We start from the raw sequence: 18,373 nt of genomic DNA, 5'->3' as shown, positions 1-18,373 counted from the left end.
CTGAGAAGCCCCAGCCTGGGCTCCGGGCCGCCGGGCCCGCTCCTGGTGCTGGGGTGGTCCGTGCTCGCCGTGGCGTGTGGCCTAACCGGGGTCACAGGCCCACACAGCCCTGGAGCCGAAGGGACAGGAGCCCCATTTCTCGGCAAAGCAGGCCGAGGCCGGGCCGGGCCCCAGGGCCTCCCCGGGGCTGTGGGAGGGGAGCGGCTCCCCTGCCCGCACGTCTGTGGGAGGACATTTGGCCGGTCAGGGGTCACTTTCCTTGGAAGACGGGGTGCGTCTGGCGGCTGCTGGGCCCCGCGATCCCCTTTTCTTTCTGATGTTGCACATCGTCTGTACACAGCGAGTCTGGTCCCGTTCCCCGGGTCCCTCCTAAGGGCCTGTGACTCCCGGGTGGCGGCTCCGGCATCTGCCGAGCCCACGGAGCCCGCTTCCTGGGGTGGGGGCTGGTCTCCCGCCTGGGGCCTCGGGGGCGCCGGGCAGTCCATGGGGCGAGGGGAGAGGGCCTGGCACACACGTGTGGTCCTGCCCTGTGGCTGCTTTGGGCGTGAGATTGGTGAACGCTGGTGAGGGCAGGGGTGCAGGGCCAGGCGGGGGGCCAGGCGGGGGGCCAGGCAGGGGGCCAGGTGGGGGCCGGGAGCCCCTGCATCCGGGCGAGGGCACTGAGACCGCCCGCCCGGGCCCGTGGTCCGTGGCCAGGCTGGGCGGGTGCCCGGCAATGCCCACGTGCTTGTGGAATGACAGGCGGGTAAGCGGAGTCCTTGAGCCCTGGTCTGGGTGACCCCCAGCTCTATGCCTCCTAAGCGAGCGGAGATGGCGAGTGAGCGAGCCAACGGGGCCGGGCCCTGCCCAGGACTCGGGGACCAGGAGGGAGGCTGCCGTGGCCCCGAGCATTTCACCCTCAGACGCAGCCCGGTCCTGCCCGTGCGGACCACCCGCTCCTGGGGGCGCCGGCGGCCACAGATCAGACTTTCGGAGACAGCTTGTCCTCTCCTGTCATCCAGGCCGGGTGACAGGACCCTTCCCTTTGCCAAGAAGTGCAGCCTGATTTGAGGCTTAAGTCAACGCGGACCGAGTACACGCAGGGTGGGGCGACCGCCAGGCCGGTTCCGCGCTCTGCTGTGGGAGGGGGTCCCTCCGGCCGGCAGGTGCGAGTGGACGTCCAGGAGAGAAAACCGGCCCAAGCTGGCGAATCGTGTCCCTGACACGGTCTGACCTCGGGTCCGAGAGCTACGCCCGCACGGCGCGGGCGCCTCCGGGGCCAGCACACGGCCTGCCGGGCCCCCCACTAGTTCAGCTGTCCAGGGCCCAGCCCAGAGGGAGCCCAACTGATTTTTGGGAAAAATCACCCAAACGGTCATGTTCCCCACGTTCCCCGGCTCTCCCTGTGGCTGCGGCCTCCTCCCTGCCGTCCACCCACTCGGGGCTACAGGGGCTTCCTTTCCAGCCGTGTGAGTCCAGCGCAGACACCACGTCGTGTGTGTGTGTGTGTGTCTCCACAGGGATTCCTCCTCCCGCCTCCACTCCTCCAGCTCTGTGTTTGCTCAGGGACGCCCTCCCTTCCTCCCTCCCCGCTTGCCTGTCGGCCCACCCACCCTCGAGCTCTCCTCCGATGTCCCCCATGCAGGGGCCTCGCTGATCCCCCCTCAGTTACACACAGTCCCCCTGCTCCCCGGAGCACTGTGCACCTCCCTGCCCCCGTAGTCCAAGCATGTGTTCCCTTCTCTAACCTGTGTTTTAATTGTTTTTATCCTCATTACCCGCGTTGCCTTGAACAAACCCGGCATTTGGTAAATATTGGTTGCGTTGACAGTGAAATGGAACACATAGGCCTGGCAGTTTTCTCAGTGGGAGCATTGGCCCGAGGCCCAAAGGGTCGTGCATTGGATTGCCCGTCAAGGGCATGTATCTCCGTTGCAGGCTCGACCCCTGGCCTTGGGGTGCATGCGGGAGGCAGCCAAACAGTGTGTGTCTCACATCAATGTTTCTCTCTTTGCCCCCCTCCTTCCTCCCCTCCACTCTCTCTCTCTCTCTCAAAAAAAAAATCAATGAAAAAGATATCCTTGGATGAGGATTAAAAAGAAAACAAACAAAAAAATGAAATGCATAGTCCAGTGTTCTTTTTCTTATAATCCTCACCCAAGGATAGTTTTCCATGGATTGTTAGGGGGAGTGGAAGAGGGAGGGAGAGACAGAGAGAAACATCGATGTGAGAGAAACATGTGGATTGGTTGTCTCCCGCATGAGACCCGACTAGGGCCCGGGGCGGGGAAGAGCCTGCAACCAAGGTACGTGCCCTTGACCGGCATGGAACCCGGGACCCTTTGGTCTGCAGGCGGATGCTCTATCCACTGAGCCACACTGGCCGGGGCCCAATGTTCTAATTGCACAGAAGCAGACAGAAAATGAAATCGGCTCCGGGGGACCTCACTCGGCCCCTGGACTGCCAGCCGGGATTGTTCACGCGCGTACCGTCGAGCCTTCACCGCCCCGTGCGTTTTGCTAACGGGACTTGATGTTCCCCTTTGCCACACGCTTGGTGGACAGCGTTCGGGAGCCGTGGCAGGACTGCGTCCGGAAAGGACCTCACGCTGCTTGTTACTCTTCGTTCACAGGTGAACTCCAAGATGTCGCTCGTCACCATGCCTTTTTACCAGAGGAGGCACAAGCACTTCGACCAGTCGTATCGGAATATCCAGACAAGATACCTTATGAACGAATATGCCGCAAAAATGTAAGCTGGGACCCACCGGCTGGACCAGGGGTGGGAACCTGGTTTCTGCCGAGGGCTGTTGGGGTATTTACAACATCACCCATGGGCCATACAAAGTCATCCACTTAAAAGTCACGTGCTCTTGGTGGTCAGTCATGGAATAAACTCACCCCCCATGCCTTGGCAGGGCCAGGCAAAGGGCTTCGCAGGCCTCATATGGCCTTTGGACTGCACGTTCCCCACCCCTGCCTTAGACACATAGAACTTCGATGATGGGCGTCCCCCCTTCAAAGGCAGGGAGCTTTACCTGCTCCCCCGGAGCCTGCAGTGACATGATTGGGGAGGGTTGGGGTGGCAGTGATCCCTGATGCCCGTCTTCAATGCCAGAGGGAAATGTGGCTGATCGGCTGGGCAGTGAACTATGTGTGGAGTGCTACCTGGCATCTGGGTAGACCCTGGTAGAATTTGCTAGGCCTGCTAGATCCTGGTAGGTCCTGGTGGACCCTGGTGGACCCTGGTGGATCCCGGTGGACCCTGTAGATCCTGGTGGATCTGGTAGATCCTGGTGGACCCTGTAGATCCTGGTGGATCCTGGTAGATCCTGGTGGAGCCTGGTAGATCCTGGTGGACCCTGTAGATCCTGGTGGATCCTGGTAGATCCTGGTGGATCCTGGTGGAGCCTGGTAGATCCTGGTGGACCCTGGTGGATCCCGGTGGATCCCGGTGGACCCTGTAGATCCTGGTGGATCTTGATAGATCCTGGTGGACCTGTAGATCCTGGTGGATCCTGGTGGAGCCTGGTAGATCCTGGTGGAGCCTGGTAGATCCTGGTGGACCCTGTAGATCCTGGTGGACCCTGTAGATCCTGGTGGATCCTGGTGGATCCTGGTAGATCCTGGTGGAGCCTGGTAGCTCCGGGTAGATCCTGGTAGACCCTGGTGGACCCCATAGATCCTGGTAGATCCTGGTGGACCTGGTAGATCCTGATGGATCCGGGTGGAGCCTAGTAGATCCTAGTGGATCCTGGTATACTGGCTCTGACCCTGGGTTAGATTAGGAGGGGTGGGGACTTTATAGGAAGTGTTCATTGACTTTATCCTCCTTCATGCATCTTCCAGAACAGGAATTTAAAAAGCCACCAGAAAACAAGGGCAACGGGAGGGAAACCAATGGGAAAGATGCCAGTGGCAGAGAAATTATGGGATGGCCGAGTAACGATGGGTGGAAACGTTGCTGCATGAATAGTAAATGTAACAAGAAGTGAAGTGAGCTGCGTCACAGGCTGGGGTCATGCCCCAGCGTCCTCTGCGAGTTTCTAAAGTCCAGCATCCTCAGGGGCCAGCAGCTCCCGCCCCAGGGACAGCACAGCGGCAGCTCCAGGGCACGGATGGGAAGGTTGGGCTGAGAGCGAGAGCTGCTGGCGGTTGGGCTCCAGCCTTAGGTTCCTTGCGCATGTCACCAGCGCCCTATATTTAGAAATGCCTGGGGTCCCGGGTCCAGTTGCCATCCCCATAGCAAACAAAGGCAAACACTCCCAGCCCCGCCCAGCCGCCTCGGGGAGCCTCGGATATATATAATCCCGGTGCTGGGCCAGAGCTGTGGGCACAGGCTGACACTGGGCAGGGGCAGTAGGGAAGGAGCTCAGGTGACAGTGTCCCTCTGCGTGTGGGGAGCCGGGTGCAGAGGGATGTAGGTGTGCGCGCGTGCATAGGTGCATGTGCGTGTGTGTACGCACACGTGCATGTGTGTACGTGCGCACATGCACACAGTGTGTAGGCATGTGTGCACATGTTTGAGTGCACATGCAAGGGTGTATGTACGTACACATGTGAGAATGCACACATTTGCATAACTCAATACACAAAGGTAATGTACAGGTAGGCATGTACACACACAAGCCTGCATTGTGTGTACCTGTGTGTGCATGCGTGTGCATGCGTGTGCATGCGTGTGTTCCCAGCGTGGTTTGTGGTGTGCGGAAAGAGCAGTTTTCTGACCGCTCACTCTCCGTGTTCATCAAGGCGCTCGTCCTCCCGGTCGTCCTCCCAGCAGTCTCTCAGCGAGCGGTCCTCCGCCCAGCAAGCTTCCAGCCAGAAGCTGCTGTCACAGGGGGGCACGGTCTGCAGGCTCTGCGCCAAGAGGGTGAGCTCCGAGCAGGAGGAGAGCGAGCATGAGAACAAGAGAAGGTACGCCCTGGTCTCCCGCAGGCCGCCTGGGTCACAGGTCGCAGCACCTCGCCTCCCACCGGGACAGGGTCCCATCACATATCCCCCCCCCCTCCCCCTCCCCTCCCCGGACAGGGCAGGGAGCCTGGGAGGACAGGCAGGCAACAGGTGAAGTCAGAGCTATATGGTCCGGTGTTCCTCTCGGCCCTGAGAATGGGGCCCGTGGCCCGGAGTCCACGCCCCTCGCCCCTCGTCCCACGCCACTCGCCCCAAGCCCACGCCCTCCGCCCCCGCCCACGCATGGTGCCGCTGGCTTTGGTCTCAGGTCTGCAGCCGGCCCACCCGGCACCGGCCTGGCCACACGTGTCAGGAGGGTCACACCTGATGGCAGCAGGACTAAGGGTGTGAAGTTTATTTTGAATTTCCACCACCAGCCTCTTCCAGTGAGGGTGGGGACTCAAGCAAGTCGGTTTTTCACAGCGGGGCGGGGTTCCACCCGGGTCAGGGGCGGGGAAGGAGAGGACAGGGGGGTGGGGTTCCACCGTGTCGGGGGCGGGGAAGGAGAGGACAGGGGGGTGGGGTTCCACCGTGTCGGGGGCGGGGAAGGAGGGGACAGCGGGGCGGGGTTCCACCCGCGTCGGGGGCGGGGCAGCGAAGCCGTGGCTCCCCCCACTCCACATTTCGGAGGACTCGGCTCCTGGGAAAAGGGCAGAGGAATGAGACGGGTTCCTGAGAACGTCAGTCCAAACACTATTCCAGGTCCCGGAGAGACGGGTGGTGACCCTCCTCCGATCTTTTAGGATCAAAGTAGTCACACAGCCGGCGGCCGCTTCCTGTCACATCTGATGCCCCCCTCCCCTCCCCTCCCCTCCCCACGATTGGATAGGGGTGTTTTCTCTAAAACGATTGGATAGGGGTGTTTTCTCTAAAACGATTGGATAGGGGCGTTTTCTCTAAAGCGACTGAATAGGGGTGTTTTCTCTAAAACGACTGAATAGGGGTGTTTTCTCTAAAACGATTGGATAGGGGTGTTTTCTCTAAACCCATCAATCCTGAAGGGAAGGGAAGGCAAGGCGGGAGAACAGGCCTCATGGTGGAAGTTGCCGGGAGACGAGGAGTTTGTCCACAGCCCCGTGCAGCCGCAGAGAAGAGCCCTCACTGTGTGGAACTGGAGACGTGCCTTTATGGCCTTATGGGGACTTGCCACACACATTCATTTAGTGCCAAGTGAAGGCTCACCGTGTGCCCCGTGAAAAATCGGGCTTTCTGAGTTGGATAGGAAAAGAGGGTCCCCCTGTGTTTAATTGTTGGCACAGGGAGAGGACTCGAGCTTTATCACTTAAGGTTTACCAGTTATGCCTGGTGGGACCTAGAACGTATCATGAAACTTCCCATTCCTCAGTTTCCCCTAGGGTGCAAGGGGCGGGTGAATGGCATTTCATCGCCGGGGACCGGGTAATTCACGGGGTTCCGGGGAACTCACTTTGAGGATCCGGGCTGTTGGAAATCTTCCTAAAACGCCTGGTGAACCTGAGCGTGTTTTATCTCTGGTGGTGATAGTCCCTCTCTGTCCAGCCGTCTTGGTAGGTGCTGGCCAGGCAGGTGTGGGGAAGGAAGGTATGGGGGAGGCACGTGTGGGGGAGGCAGGTGTGGGGGAGGCAGGTGGGGGGGAGGCAGGTGTGGGGGAGGCATGTGCGGGGGAGGCATGTGCGGGGGAGGCAGGTGTGAGGGAGGAAGGTGTGGGGGAGGCAGGTGTGGGCCAGGCAGGTGTGGGGAAGGAAGGTGCGGGGGAGGCACGTGTGGGGGAGGCAGGTGTGGGGGAGGCAGGTGTGGGGAAGGAAGGTGCGGGGGAGGCACGTGTGGGGGAGGCAGGTGTGGGGGAGGCAGGTGCGGGGGGAGGCAGGTGTGGGGGAGGCAGGTGTGGGGGAGGCAGGTGTGGGGGAGGCACGTGTGGGGGAGGCAGGTGTGGGGGAGGCAGGTGCGGGGGGAGGCAGGTGGGGGGGAGGCAGGTGTGGGGGAGGCACGTGTGGGGGAGGCAGGTGTGGGGGAGGAAGGTGTGGGGGAGGCACGTGTGGGGGAGGAAGGTGTGGGGGAGGAAGGTGCGGGGGAGGAAGGTGCGGGGGAGGAAGGTGCGGGGGAGGCACGTGTGGGGGAGGAAGGTGCGGGGGAGGAAGGTGCGGGGGAGGAAGGTGCGGGGGAGGAAGGTGCGGGGGAGGAAGGTGCGGGGGAGGCACGTGCGGGGGAGGAAGGTGCGGGGGAGGAAGGTGTGGGGGAGGCACGTGTGGGGGAGGAAGGTGCGGGGGAGGAAGGTGCGGGGGAGGAAGGTGCGGGGGAGGAAGGTGCGGGGGAGGCAGGTGGGGGGGAGGCACGTGTGGGGGAGGCAGGTGTGGGGGAGGAAGGTGTGGGGGAGGCACGTGTGGGGGAGGAAGGTGCGGGGGAGGAAGGTGCGGGGGAGGAAGGTGCGGGGGAGGAAGGTGCGGGGGAGGAAGGTGCGGGGGAGGAAGGTGCGGGGGAGGAAGGTGCGGGGGAGGCACGTGTGGGGGAGGAAGGTGCGGGGGAGGAAGGTGCGGGGGAGGAAGGTGCGGGGGAGGAAGGTGCGGGGGAGGAAGGTGCGGGGGAGGCACGTGTGGGGGAGGAAGGTGCGGGGGAGGAAGGTGCGGGGGAGGAAGGTGCGGGGGAGGCACGTGTGGGGGAGGAAGGTGCGGGGGAGGAAGGTGTGGGGGAGGCACGTGTGGGGGAGGAAGGTGCGGGGGAGGAAGGTGCGGGGGAGGAAGGTGCGGGGGAGGAAGGTGCGGGGGAGGAAGGTGCGGGGGAGGAAGGTGCGGGGGAGGCAGGTGGGGGGGAGGAAGGTGCGGGGGAGGGAGGTGCGGGGGAGGGAGGTGCGGGGGAGGGAGGTGCGGGGGAGGGAGGTGCGGGGGAGGGAGGTGCGGGGGAGGGAGGTGCGGGGGAGGGAGGTGCGGGGGAGGAAGGTGCGGGGGAGGAAGGTGCGGGGGAGGGAGGTGCGGGGGAGGGAGGTGCGGGGGAGGGAGGTGCGGGGGAGGGAGGTGCGGGGGAGGCACGTGTGGGGGAGGAAGGTGCGGGGGAGGAAGGTGCGGGGGAGGAAGGTGCGGGGGAGGGAGGTGCGGGGGAGGAAGGTGCGGGGGAGGGAGGTGCGGGGGAGGGAGGTGCGGGGGAGGGAGGTGCGGGGGAGGGAGGTGCGGGGGAGGGAGGTGCGGGGGAGGAAGGTGCGGGGGAGGAAGGTGCGGGGGAGGAAGGTGCGGGGGAGGAAGGTGCGGGGGAGGAAGGTGCGGGGGAGGAAGGTGCGGGGGAGGCACGTGTGGGGGAGGAAGGTGCGGGGGAGGAAGGTGCGGGGGAGGAAGGTGCGGGGGAGGCACGTGTGGGGGAGGAAGGTGCGGGGGAGGAAGGTGCGGGGGAGGAAGGTGCGGGGGAGGAAGGTGCGGGGGAGGCACGTGTGGGGGAGGAAGGTGCGGGGGAGGAAGGTGCGGGGGAGGAAGGTGCGGGGGAGGAAGGTGCGGGGGAGGCACGTGTGGGGGAGGAAGGTGCGGGGGAGGAAGGTGCGGGGGAGGAAGGTGCGGGGGAGGAAGGTGCGGGGGAGGAAGGTGCGGGGGAGGAAGGTGCGGGGGAGGAAGGTGCGGGGGAGGAAGGTGCGGGGGAGGAAGGTGCGGGGGAGGCAGGTGGGGGGGAGGAAGGTGCGGGGGAGGGAGGTGCGGGGGAGGAAGGTGCGGGGGAGGAAGGTGCGGGGGAGGAAGGTGCGGGGGAGGAAGGTGCGGGGGAGGAAGGTGCGGGGGAGGCACGTGTGGGGGAGGAAGGTGCGGGGGAGGAAGGTGCGGGGGAGGAAGGTGCGGGGGAGGCACGTGTGGGGGAGGAAGGTGCGGGGGAGGAAGGTGCGGGGGAGGAAGGTGCGGGGGAGGAAGGTGCGGGGGAGGAAGGTGCGGGGGAGGCACGTGTGGGGGAGGAAGGTGCGGGGGAGGAAGGTGCGGGGGAGGCACGTGTGGGGGAGGAAGGTGCGGGGGAGGAAGGTGCGGGGGAGGCACGTGTGGGGGAGGAAGGTGCGGGGGAGGAAGGTGCGGGGGAGGCACGTGTGGGGGAGGAAGGTGCGGGGGAGGAAGGTGCGGGGGAGGCACGTGTGGGGGAGGAAGGTGCGGGGGAGGAAGGTGCGGGGGAGGAAGGTGTGGGGGAGGAAGGTGCGGGGGAGGAAGGTGCGGGGGAGGCACGTGTGGGGGAGGAAGGTGCGGGGGAGGAAGGTGCGGGGGAGGAAGGTGCGGGGGAGGAAGGTGCGGGGGAGGCAGGTGGGGGGGAGGCACGTGTGGGGGAGGCAGGTGTGGGGGAGGAAGGTGTGGGGGAGGCACGTGTGGGGGAGGAAGGTGCGGGGGAGGAAGGTGCGGGGGAGGAAGGTGCGGGGGAGGAAGGTGCGGGGGAGGAAGGTGCGGGGGAGGCAGGTGGGGGGGAGGAAGGTGCGGGGGAGGCACGTGCGGGGGAGGAAGGTGTGGGGGAGGAAGGTGCGGGGGAGGAAGGTGCGGGGGAGGAAGGTGCGGGGGAGGAAGGTGCGGGGGAGGAAGGTGCGGGGGAGGCACGTGTGGGGGAGGAAGGTGCGGGGGAGGAAGGTGCGGGGGAGGCACGTGCGGGGGAGGAAGGTGCGGGGGAGGAAGGTGCGGGGGAGGAAGGTGCGGGGGAGGAAGGTGCGGGGGAGGAAGGTGCGGGGGAGGCAGGTGGGGGGGAGGGAGGTGCGGGGGAGGGAGGTGCGGGGGAGGGAGGTGCGGGGGAGGGAGGTGCGGGGGAGGCACGTGTGGGGGAGGAAGGTGCGGGGGAGGAAGGTGCGGGGGAGGCACGTGTGGGGGAGGAAGGTGCGGGGGAGGAAGGTGCGGGGGAGGAAGGTGCGGGGGAGGAAGGTGCGGGGGAGGAAGGTGCGGGGGAGGCAGGTGGGGGGGAGGCACGTGTGGGGGAGGAAGGTGTGGGGGAGGCACGTGTGGGGGGAGGAAGGTGCGGGGGAGGAAGGTGCGGGGGAGGAAGGTGCGGGGGAGGAAGGTGCGGGGGAGGAAGGTGCGGGGGAGGCACGTGTGGGGGAGGAAGGTGCGGGGGAGGAAGGTGCGGGGGAGGAAGGTGCGGGGGAGGAAGGTGCGGGGGAGGAAGGTGCGGGGGAGGCACGTGTGGGGGAGGAAGGTGCGGGGGAGGAAGGTGCGGGGGAGGAAGGTGCGGGGGAGGAAGGTGCGGGGGAGGCACGTGTGGGGGAGGAAGGTGCGGGGGAGGAAGGTGCGGGGGAGGAAGGTGCGGGGGAGGAAGGTGCGGGGGAGGAAGGTGCGGGGGAGGAAGGTGCGGGGGAGGCACGTGTGGGGGAGGAAGGTGCGGGGGAGGAAGGTGCGGGGGAGGAAGGTGCGGGGGAGGAAGGTGCGGGGGAGGAAGGTGCGGGGGAGGAAGGTGCGGGGGAGGAAGGTGCGGGGGAGGAAGGTGCGGGGGAGGAAGGTGCGGGGGAGGCACGTGTGGGGGAGGAAGGTGCGGGGGAGGAAGGTGCGGGGGAGGAAGGTGCGGGGGAGGAAGGTGCGGGGGAGGAAGGTGCGGGGGAGGAAGGTGCGGGGGAGGCACGTGTGGGGGAGGAAGGTGCGGGGGAGGAAGGTGCGGGGGAGGAAGGTGCGGGGGAGGAAGGTGCGGGGGAGGAAGGTGCGGGGGAGGCACGTGTGGGGGAGGAAGGTGCGGGGGAGGAAGGTGCGGGGGAGGAAGGTGCGGGGGAGGAAGGTGCGGGGGAGGAAGGTGCGGGGGAGGAAGGTGCGGGGGAGGCACGTGTGGGGGAGGAAGGTGCGGGGGAGGAAGGTGCGGGGGAGGAAGGTGCGGGGGAGGAAGGTGCGGGGGAGGAAGGTGCGGGGGAGGAAGGTGCGGGGGAGGCACGTGTGGGGGAGGAAGGTGCGGGGGAGGAAGGTGCGGGGGAGGAAGGTGCGGGGGAGGAAGGTGCGGGGGAGGCACGTGTGGGGGAGGAAGGTGCGGGGGAGGAAGGTGCGGGGGAGGAAGGTGCGGGGGAGGAAGGTGCGGGGGAGGCACGTGTGGGGGAGGAAGGTGCGGGGGAGGAAGGTGCGGGGGAGGAAGGTGCGGGGGAGGCACGTGTGGGGGAGGAAGGTGCGGGGGAGGAAGGTGCGGGGGAGGAAGGTGCGGGGGAGGAAGGTGCGGGGGAGGAAGGTGCGGGGGAGGCACGTGTGGGGGAGGAAGGTGCGGGGGAGGAAGGTGCGGGGGAGGAAGGTGCGGGGGAGGAAGGTGCGGGGGAGGAAGGTGCGGGGGAGGAAGGTGCGGGGGAGGAAGGTGGGGGGGAGGAAGGTGCGGGGGAGGGAGGTGCGGGGGAGGGAGGTGCGGGGGAGGGAGGTGCGGGGGAGGCACGTGTGGGGGAGGAAGGTGCGGGGGAGGAAGGTGCGGGGGAGGAAGGTGCGGGGGAGGAAGGTGCGGGGGAGGCACGTGCGGGGGAGGAAGGTGCGGGGGAGGAAGGTGCGGGGGAGGAAGGTGCGGGGGAGGCACGTGTGGGGGAGGAAGGTGCGGGGGAGGAAGGTGCGGGGGAGGAAGGTGCGGGGGAGGAAGGTGCGGGGGAGGAAGGTGCGGGGGAGGCACGTGTGGGGGAGGAAGGTGCGGGGGAGGAAGGTGCGGGGGAGGAAGGTGCGGGGGAGGAAGGTGCGGGGGAGGCACGTGTGGGGGAGGAAGGTGCGGGGGAGGAAGGTGCGGGGGAGGAAGGTGCGGGGGAGGCACGTGTGGGGGAGGAAGGTGCGGGGGAGGAAGGTGCGGGGGAGGCAGGTGCGGGGGAGGCAGGTGCGGGGGAGGCAGGTGTGGGGGAGGCAGGTGCTGGCCAGGCAGATGCGGGGGGAGGAAGGTGTGGGTCAGGCAGGTGTGGGCCAGGCACGTGTGGGGGAGGAAGGTGTGGGCCAGGCACGTGAGGGGGAGACACGTGCGGGGGAGACACGTGCGGGGGAGGCAGGTGTGGGGGAGGCAGGTGTGGGGGAGGCAGGTGCGGGCCATGCACTTGCGGGGGAGGCAGGTGCGGGCCAGGCAGGTGCGGTACTAACACGCCCTGAGGCCCCCCTGAACGGAAGACAAAGGGAACTGGTGTTTCTCCGTAAGACAGCCCTGGCCGTGCGTCCCCCATGACAGGCCCTGGCCGCGTCCTGCCCTCCTCCCCCCACAGGTACGAGTCCCAGGCGGCCTTGTACGGGGAGGCCAAGCGGGAGCGCTTCCTGCGGGAGCTGGCGGGGCTGGAGGACAGCGTGCACCTGGCGCGGGCCCAGGCGCGGGAGCAGCTGGACAGATACGCCACGCAGCAGGCGGTAGGTCGGGCGGGAGGCGGGGTGGGCTGTGGTGCGTCCATCCGCGGGGCGTCCCGTGGCCTCAGGGCGGAGCCGCTTGCCCACGCGTGTCCTCTCCCCGGCGCTGACCGGCCTCGCTCCGCAGGCGGAGGACTCGCTGGCCTGGGAGCGGCGCGTGTTCGAGGAGCGGATGAGGCGCGCCCCCGAGATCCTGGTGCGGCTGCGGTCCCACACCGTGTGGGAGAGGATGTCCGTGAAGCTGTGTTTCACGGTGCAGGGCTTCCCCACGCCCGTGGTGCAGTGGTGAGTGGGCCCTCCCGGCCGAGCGCGGGCACAGGGACCCGCGAGGCTCCACGGTGGGAGGCAGCGGAGCCACGCCAAGAACACGCCTGCCCCACGCCACTGGGTGGACGCCTGCTCGACACCCGTGGGAAGCACGTGGATGAAACTCGGGGTCCCTGGTGAATAAGCACAGGCCCCTCTGTCTTAGGGAGAGGGACGCCCCGCAGGGGTTTTTCTCTGAAAGGAGCCCTCGGGGCCAGGCTGAGGGGCCGGCTTCCCGGCCGGGGTCGAGGTCGGGGTCGGGGTCGGGGTCGGGGTCCGGGATGGACCCGCGGCACTCACACACCCGGGCTGTGCGGAGGCCAGGGAGGTGGTCTGGGACGGGCGACATCATCCGTCTATTTTCCCATGGGAAGGACATAGACCAGGGGTGGGCAAACTTTTGGACTCGAGGGCCACCATGGGTTCTTAGACTGGACCGGAGGGCCGGAACGAAAGCATGGATGGAGTGTTTGTGTGAACTAATATAAATTCAAAGTAAAGGAGCGGAGGGGAGAGCAAGAGAACCGGATAGAACAGCCGGATCCGGCCCGCGGGCCGTAGTTTGCCCAAGGCTGACATAGACCCTGAATTCCCTTCAGAGTCCAAGGAGACCTCGGATGACCCCTCTCCCGGGGCCGAGCAGCGCCCAAAGTCGGAAGCCAGCACGAGCCGCTCTGTCCTTACACAGGCAGACGTGTGGCCCGGGCGGCCCCAGGCGCCCTCACCCTCCGCCCGTGACACAGAGTCCCCTGCAGAGGCGGGCGTTGACACCCTAGGAGGGGCACAACCCCAGCCCCCTCGCACTGACACGCGTCTCCTCCTGCAGGTACAAAGACGGCGTCCTGATCAGCCAAGCGGCCGACCCCGGCAAGTACAGGATCGAGAGCAAGTACGGTGTGCACACGCTGGAGATCCACAGGTGAGGGCCGTGTGCACAGGTAGGAGACCCCCCCCCTAGGTGAGGGCCGTGTGCACACGCTGGAGATCCACTGGTGAGCCGTGTGCATAGGTAGGAGACCCCCCCCCTAGGTGAGGGCCGTGTGCACACGCTGGAGATCCACAGGTGAGCCGTGTGCACAGGTAGGAGGCCCCCAGGCGAGGGCCGTGTGCACACGCTGGAGATCCACAGGTGAGCCGTGTGCACAGGTAGGAGGCCACCAGGCGAGGGCCGTGTGCACACGCTGGCGATCCACAGGTGAGCCATGTGCACAGGTAGGAGACCCCCAGGCGAGGGCCGTGTGCACACGCCAGTGACGCACAGGTGAGGGCTGAGGCAGGTCAGTGTCCCAAACCTCAGGTCGGGCCGCTCTGCGTGGACGGGCACCCCAGGCAGCGTTGGTGGTCTCTGAGTTAGTGCACGTGGCTGCGCTTCAGGGTCCGGCTAGCGGGGCGCACATTCACCAGCCCCTCTGGGCTCCGCCTGGGAACAGAGAAGCCGAGGTGCCAGGGGAGACCGTCCCGGGTGCGCGGCTGCGTGAGGTGCGGGAGGCCGTGCGCACACTTGGGTAACGGCGGGCTGCGTCTTGTACCAGGTTGGGCAAGGCTAAGCTCACGCTCTTCAAAGAAGCATGACCTTGGCTTTGCCTCGTGGTAAGTTGGAAAAATGTAGAAAGTACAGAGAAGGAAAAGAAAGCAAAAATTATTCTCACGGCTCACACCCGGTGGCTTTGCTTTTTCCCTGACACAGTGCACGGGGTTCGGTTTTTTAAACTGAAGTGAGGTTCTCTTGTTCTTTAAAAAACGTGTTTTTATTGATGACAGAGAGGAAGGGGGAGAGAGAGGTAGAAACATCAGTGATGGGAGTATCAGTGATGGGAGTCATGGATCGGCTGCCTCCGGCACGCCCCCCACTGGCAAAGGAGCCCAAACCCGGGCCTGCGCCCTGACCTGGAATCGAACCGTGACCTCCTGGGTCACAGGTGGACACTCGGCCGCTGAGCACATAGGCTGGGCTCCTGTTCTTTTTCCGGTCCTCTGTATGCACAGTCTTTATTTTTTACAAAAAGGTCGTAACATTATGCAATCCACCCTTTTCCTTCCAACCCCATTCCCATTCTCCAAAACCTGACGTCTTACCGTCCCGCAATTAAGACAAACACTGTGGCTGAAACCGGTGTGGCTCAGTGGATGGAGCGTCGGCCTGCGGACTGAAGGGTCCCGGGTTCGATTCCGGTCAAGGGCATGGACCTTGGTTGCGGGCACATCCCCAGTGGGAGGTGTGCAGGAGGCAGCTGATCGATGTTTCTCTCTCATCGATGTTTCTAGCTCTCTATCCCTCTCCCGTCCTCTCTGTAAAATATCAATAAAATATATTAAAAAAAAAAAAAGAAAAAAAAGACAAACACTGACCTGGGCTGGGCCCTGTTGACCTGTGACCCGGGCACAGTCATGAGCTCCCTTTGTCTGAAAATGATGATCCGGAGTCGGGTCATAAAAGCGCCAGCTTCTCTGTTTGCTCAGGAGTTACGGTGAGACTGACCTAAGAACACGCCTTTTACATGTGGCATAGAAACACACGGAAACCGTGTGCGCAGTAAGTTCTACCAGATCCTTTCCGGGGAGAGGGGAGGGACCCGTGTAAATAATTCAGGACCCAGGATCGAAGCCGAGACCCTGCCTTGGACGTCTTGGAAAAAATGGTTTATTTTTAAATGTCAGAGAGGAAGGGAGAGGGGGAGAGAGAAACATCAGTGCTGAGAGAGAATCGTCGATCGGCGGCCTCCTGCACGCCCCGCACTGGGGATGGAGCCCGCAACCTGGGCCTGTGCCCCGACAGGGAATCGAACCCTGACCTCCTGGCTCCTGGGTCCACATTAACCGCTGAACCAGGCCGCTGGGCCGAGCTTTGTTTTAACAATTGTTTTAGAAAGAAAAGCTGTTTCCCTCTCTGGAGTCTGAAAGGCGTGGCCTCCGCGCAGGGTGGCCTGTGGGGCAGCGACGGGCCGTGGGCCGGTGGGCGGCGGCTCGGACCCCAGCCCCACGCCCCGGGCTGTGCACGGGGCAGAGGAGACCCGAGCCGACCTCTCAGCAGCGCTCTTGTCTGAATTGGGGTGTAGGGGCAATGCGACCCCGCTTCAGAGAAGGACCCAGGGGGGAGGGAGGGGCGTGGGGCTGCTCTCAGCTGTCTCCCTAAGGGGCCGAGTCCCCGTCATCGGATCGGAGGGCCCGGCCGGGTGGTGTGCGGCTGAGGAATGAGCCTCCCTGTGACAGGAGTGACATGTGCTCCTGGGAATGTCCTGTGGCCGCGGCCCCGGATTCTTGAAGCGCTGAGCGCAGCGTGGGGCCCGCCCCGTCCCCCCGGCCGCTCGGATTCCGGCCCAGACGGGCGCCAGGCGCTCACAGACTCCCTCGCGGGACTCCCAGGGCGAGTTCTGTTTCCCACAGAATTTTAATCGCTCCTCACGCCGGGAGGACAGTGACGGGACGGTCTCGCCTGTATTTCATCTGGAGCTCCCTCCACCCCCACCACACCCCCACCTCACCCCACTCCCACCCCTACCTCCCACCCCCACCCCACCTCACCCCACTCCCACCCCTACCTCCCACCCCCACCCCACCTCACCCCACCACACCACACCACACCTCCACCCCTACTCCCACCCCTACCTCCCACCCCCACTCCCACTCCCACCCCTACCTCCCACCCCACACCTCCACCCTCACCACACCCCACACCTCCACCCTTACTCCTAATTCCACCCGCACCCCCACCCCCCACCCCCATCCCCACCACACCTCCACCCTTACTCCTACTTCCAGCCCTACCTCCCACCCCACCCCACCCCACCCCACCCCACCCCCTACCTCCCTCCCCCACCCCACCTCCACCCCACCCCTACTTCACTTTCACTCGACCTCCACACGGGGACTCGGGGGGCCCGGTGCCCCTTGGAAGTCTGTCTGGCCCCTGCCTGTCCTGGGACCCTGTCCAGACAGGAAACATGACCCGTGGCTGTCACGGCCTGCGTGCGTTTCTCCAAGCAGGAGCTGAGGCTGATGGCCTCGGAGGGGGGAGCGCAGGTCCCACAGTGCAGTGAGGCATGTGGCCAGCACCCCCGTCCCCATGTCACCCCATCCCCACGTCACCCCGTCCTCATGTCACCCCCATCCCCATGTCACCCCATCCCCACGTCACCTCCATCCCCACGTCACCCCAGGTCACCCCAGGGCCAGGTGCTTAGTTAAAGTGTCCTCAACGTCCGCCCGCCCTTACCCCGCCCCCGGCAGCCCAGGCACAGCCCTCCCTGCACCGCAGCCGGAGGGTGTGGGCTCCCCGTGCAGGTGCGTTTATTTATAACCGCCATGACCTCCGTCGGGATCGGTCACACTGTGCACAGCCGTCACCAGGCAGGAATGCAGCGGCGAGCGGCAGGGAGGGCCGCACAGAGCCTCCTGCTTGCTGTCCCAGCAGCCCCTGCCCTGGCGGGGCGGGGGGTGGCAGGCAGGGGGTCGGAAGGCTTGGGGGGCTGTGGCCTGTGCACAGGCCGGCCGGCGGGAGCTGAGGGCCCAGCCCCCTGCAGGGCCAGCGGGCACAGGCGGCACAGAGGCCCGGCTCCCCCAGCTGCTGCGCCCCCAGCTGCTCCGCACGCAGCCGGTGCTAATTGGGGAGCTCGCAGTGCTGAGTGTTAGGGCCTCTCCCCTTCTTAATGCAGAGTCAGCTGAAAAGCAGGTTAAATCCCCGGAGGAGCTGGTGGGGGGGGGGTTGAGGGGGGCTTGGCAAGGCTCCTCCTGGCTCCCTGCAAGCAGCTCTCTCACCTCAGGCCCTCCCCTCGCACACCGCCCGGCGGCGGGGGGGGGGGGGGGGGGGGAGGGGGAGGCACAGGAGCAATGAATCCGGTTCTCAGAGCTCCGAGACCCGGTGCCACTGGGGTGTGGAGGCCGTGGAGGAGACGGAAGCGCATCTTTGAACTTCGGGTCCAGGAATTCAGTGGATGCTTTTTTTTTTTTTTTGAGTATTTATTTATTTTATATATATTTTTATTAAGGTATTATATGTGTACATATCTTACCATTGCCCCCCCCACCCCACTCCCATACATGCCCTCACCCCCCAATCAGTGGGTGCTTTTTAATGAAGAACAGGCAAGAAACAGCCCCAGCCTGTGTAGCTCAGTGGGTAGAGCATCAGCCTGCGGACCAAAGGGTCCCGGGTTCGATCCCGGTCCAGGGCATGTACCTCGGTTGTAGGCTCCTCCCCAGCCCGGGCCCTGGTCTGGCGTGTGCAGGAGACAACCATTCGGTGTGTTTCTCTCACGTCGGTGTCTCTGTCTCTCCCTCTCTCTGCCAGTCTCCCTAAAAATCAGTGGAAAAATATCCTCGGGTGAGGATTAACACAAACAAACCAAAACATGTTCAAGTTGCAGAGCATTTTCAAATGCGTTGTTTTATCTAATCACCAAAGTCCCCCGAGTGACGTGAGGTACTCCATAGGTGTATTCGAGCTGCTTAAAATACATAGTTTAGCCCTGGCCAGCTTGCTCAGCGGATAGCGCGTCAGCTGGCGGACTGAAGGATTCCTGGTTTGATTCTGGTCAGGGGCACGTACCTCTGTTGCAGGCTCCATCCCTGGCCCTGGTCAGGGTGCGTGTAGGAGGCAACCAATCATTGTGTCTCTCTCACGTCCATATTTCTCTGTCTGTCTCTCCCTCTCCCTTCCACTCTCTCTACAAATAAATGGAAGAAATATCCCTGGGTGAGGGTTAACATACTGTTTATCCTATATAATAAAAGGCTGATATGCAAATTGTCCCCTTGGGAGTTTGACTGGGACACTGGGAGTTCGGTCGCTCACTATGATGTGCGCTGACCACCAGGGGGCGGCGTGGAACATGGTGGGTACCCAGCGGCGGCAGTGGCAGGGCACTGAGGGAGTGAGGGAAGGAGGAGGCGGGGAGGCGGGGGAA

General features: G+C 64.9%; 1 protein-coding gene across 5 annotated transcripts in view; it reads left to right on the top strand.

Annotated features, from left to right (window-relative positions):
• Positions 1-18,373, top strand: part of MYOM2 (myomesin 2) — a 104,244-nt gene that overhangs the window by 41,905 nt on the left and 43,966 nt on the right. For 4 of the 5 annotated variants that reach the window (XM_080662028.1, XM_080662026.1, XM_080662029.1 and 1 more), the window contains 5 exons: positions 2,613-2,731; positions 4,732-4,896; positions 12,029-12,167; positions 12,292-12,449; positions 13,297-13,389. In XM_080662028.1, the coding sequence (XP_080518154.1) occupies positions 2,625-2,731; positions 4,732-4,896; positions 12,029-12,167; positions 12,292-12,449; positions 13,297-13,389 (662 nt within the window). In that variant the 5' untranslated portion in view covers positions 2,613-2,624. The remainder of the gene's footprint in view (positions 1-2,612; positions 2,732-4,731; positions 4,897-12,028; positions 12,168-12,291; positions 12,450-13,296; positions 13,390-18,373) is intronic. The other variant, XM_080662030.1, reaches the window with a different exon arrangement.

Source organism: Plecotus auritus, assembly GCF_963455305.1.
Source record: "Plecotus auritus genome assembly, chromosome: 3".
NCBI classification, from domain to species: Eukaryota; Metazoa; Chordata; class Mammalia; order Chiroptera; family Vespertilionidae; genus Plecotus; species Plecotus auritus.
Note: the sequence above shows the minus strand (reverse complement) of the source record. Positions and strands in the feature narration are given on the sequence as shown.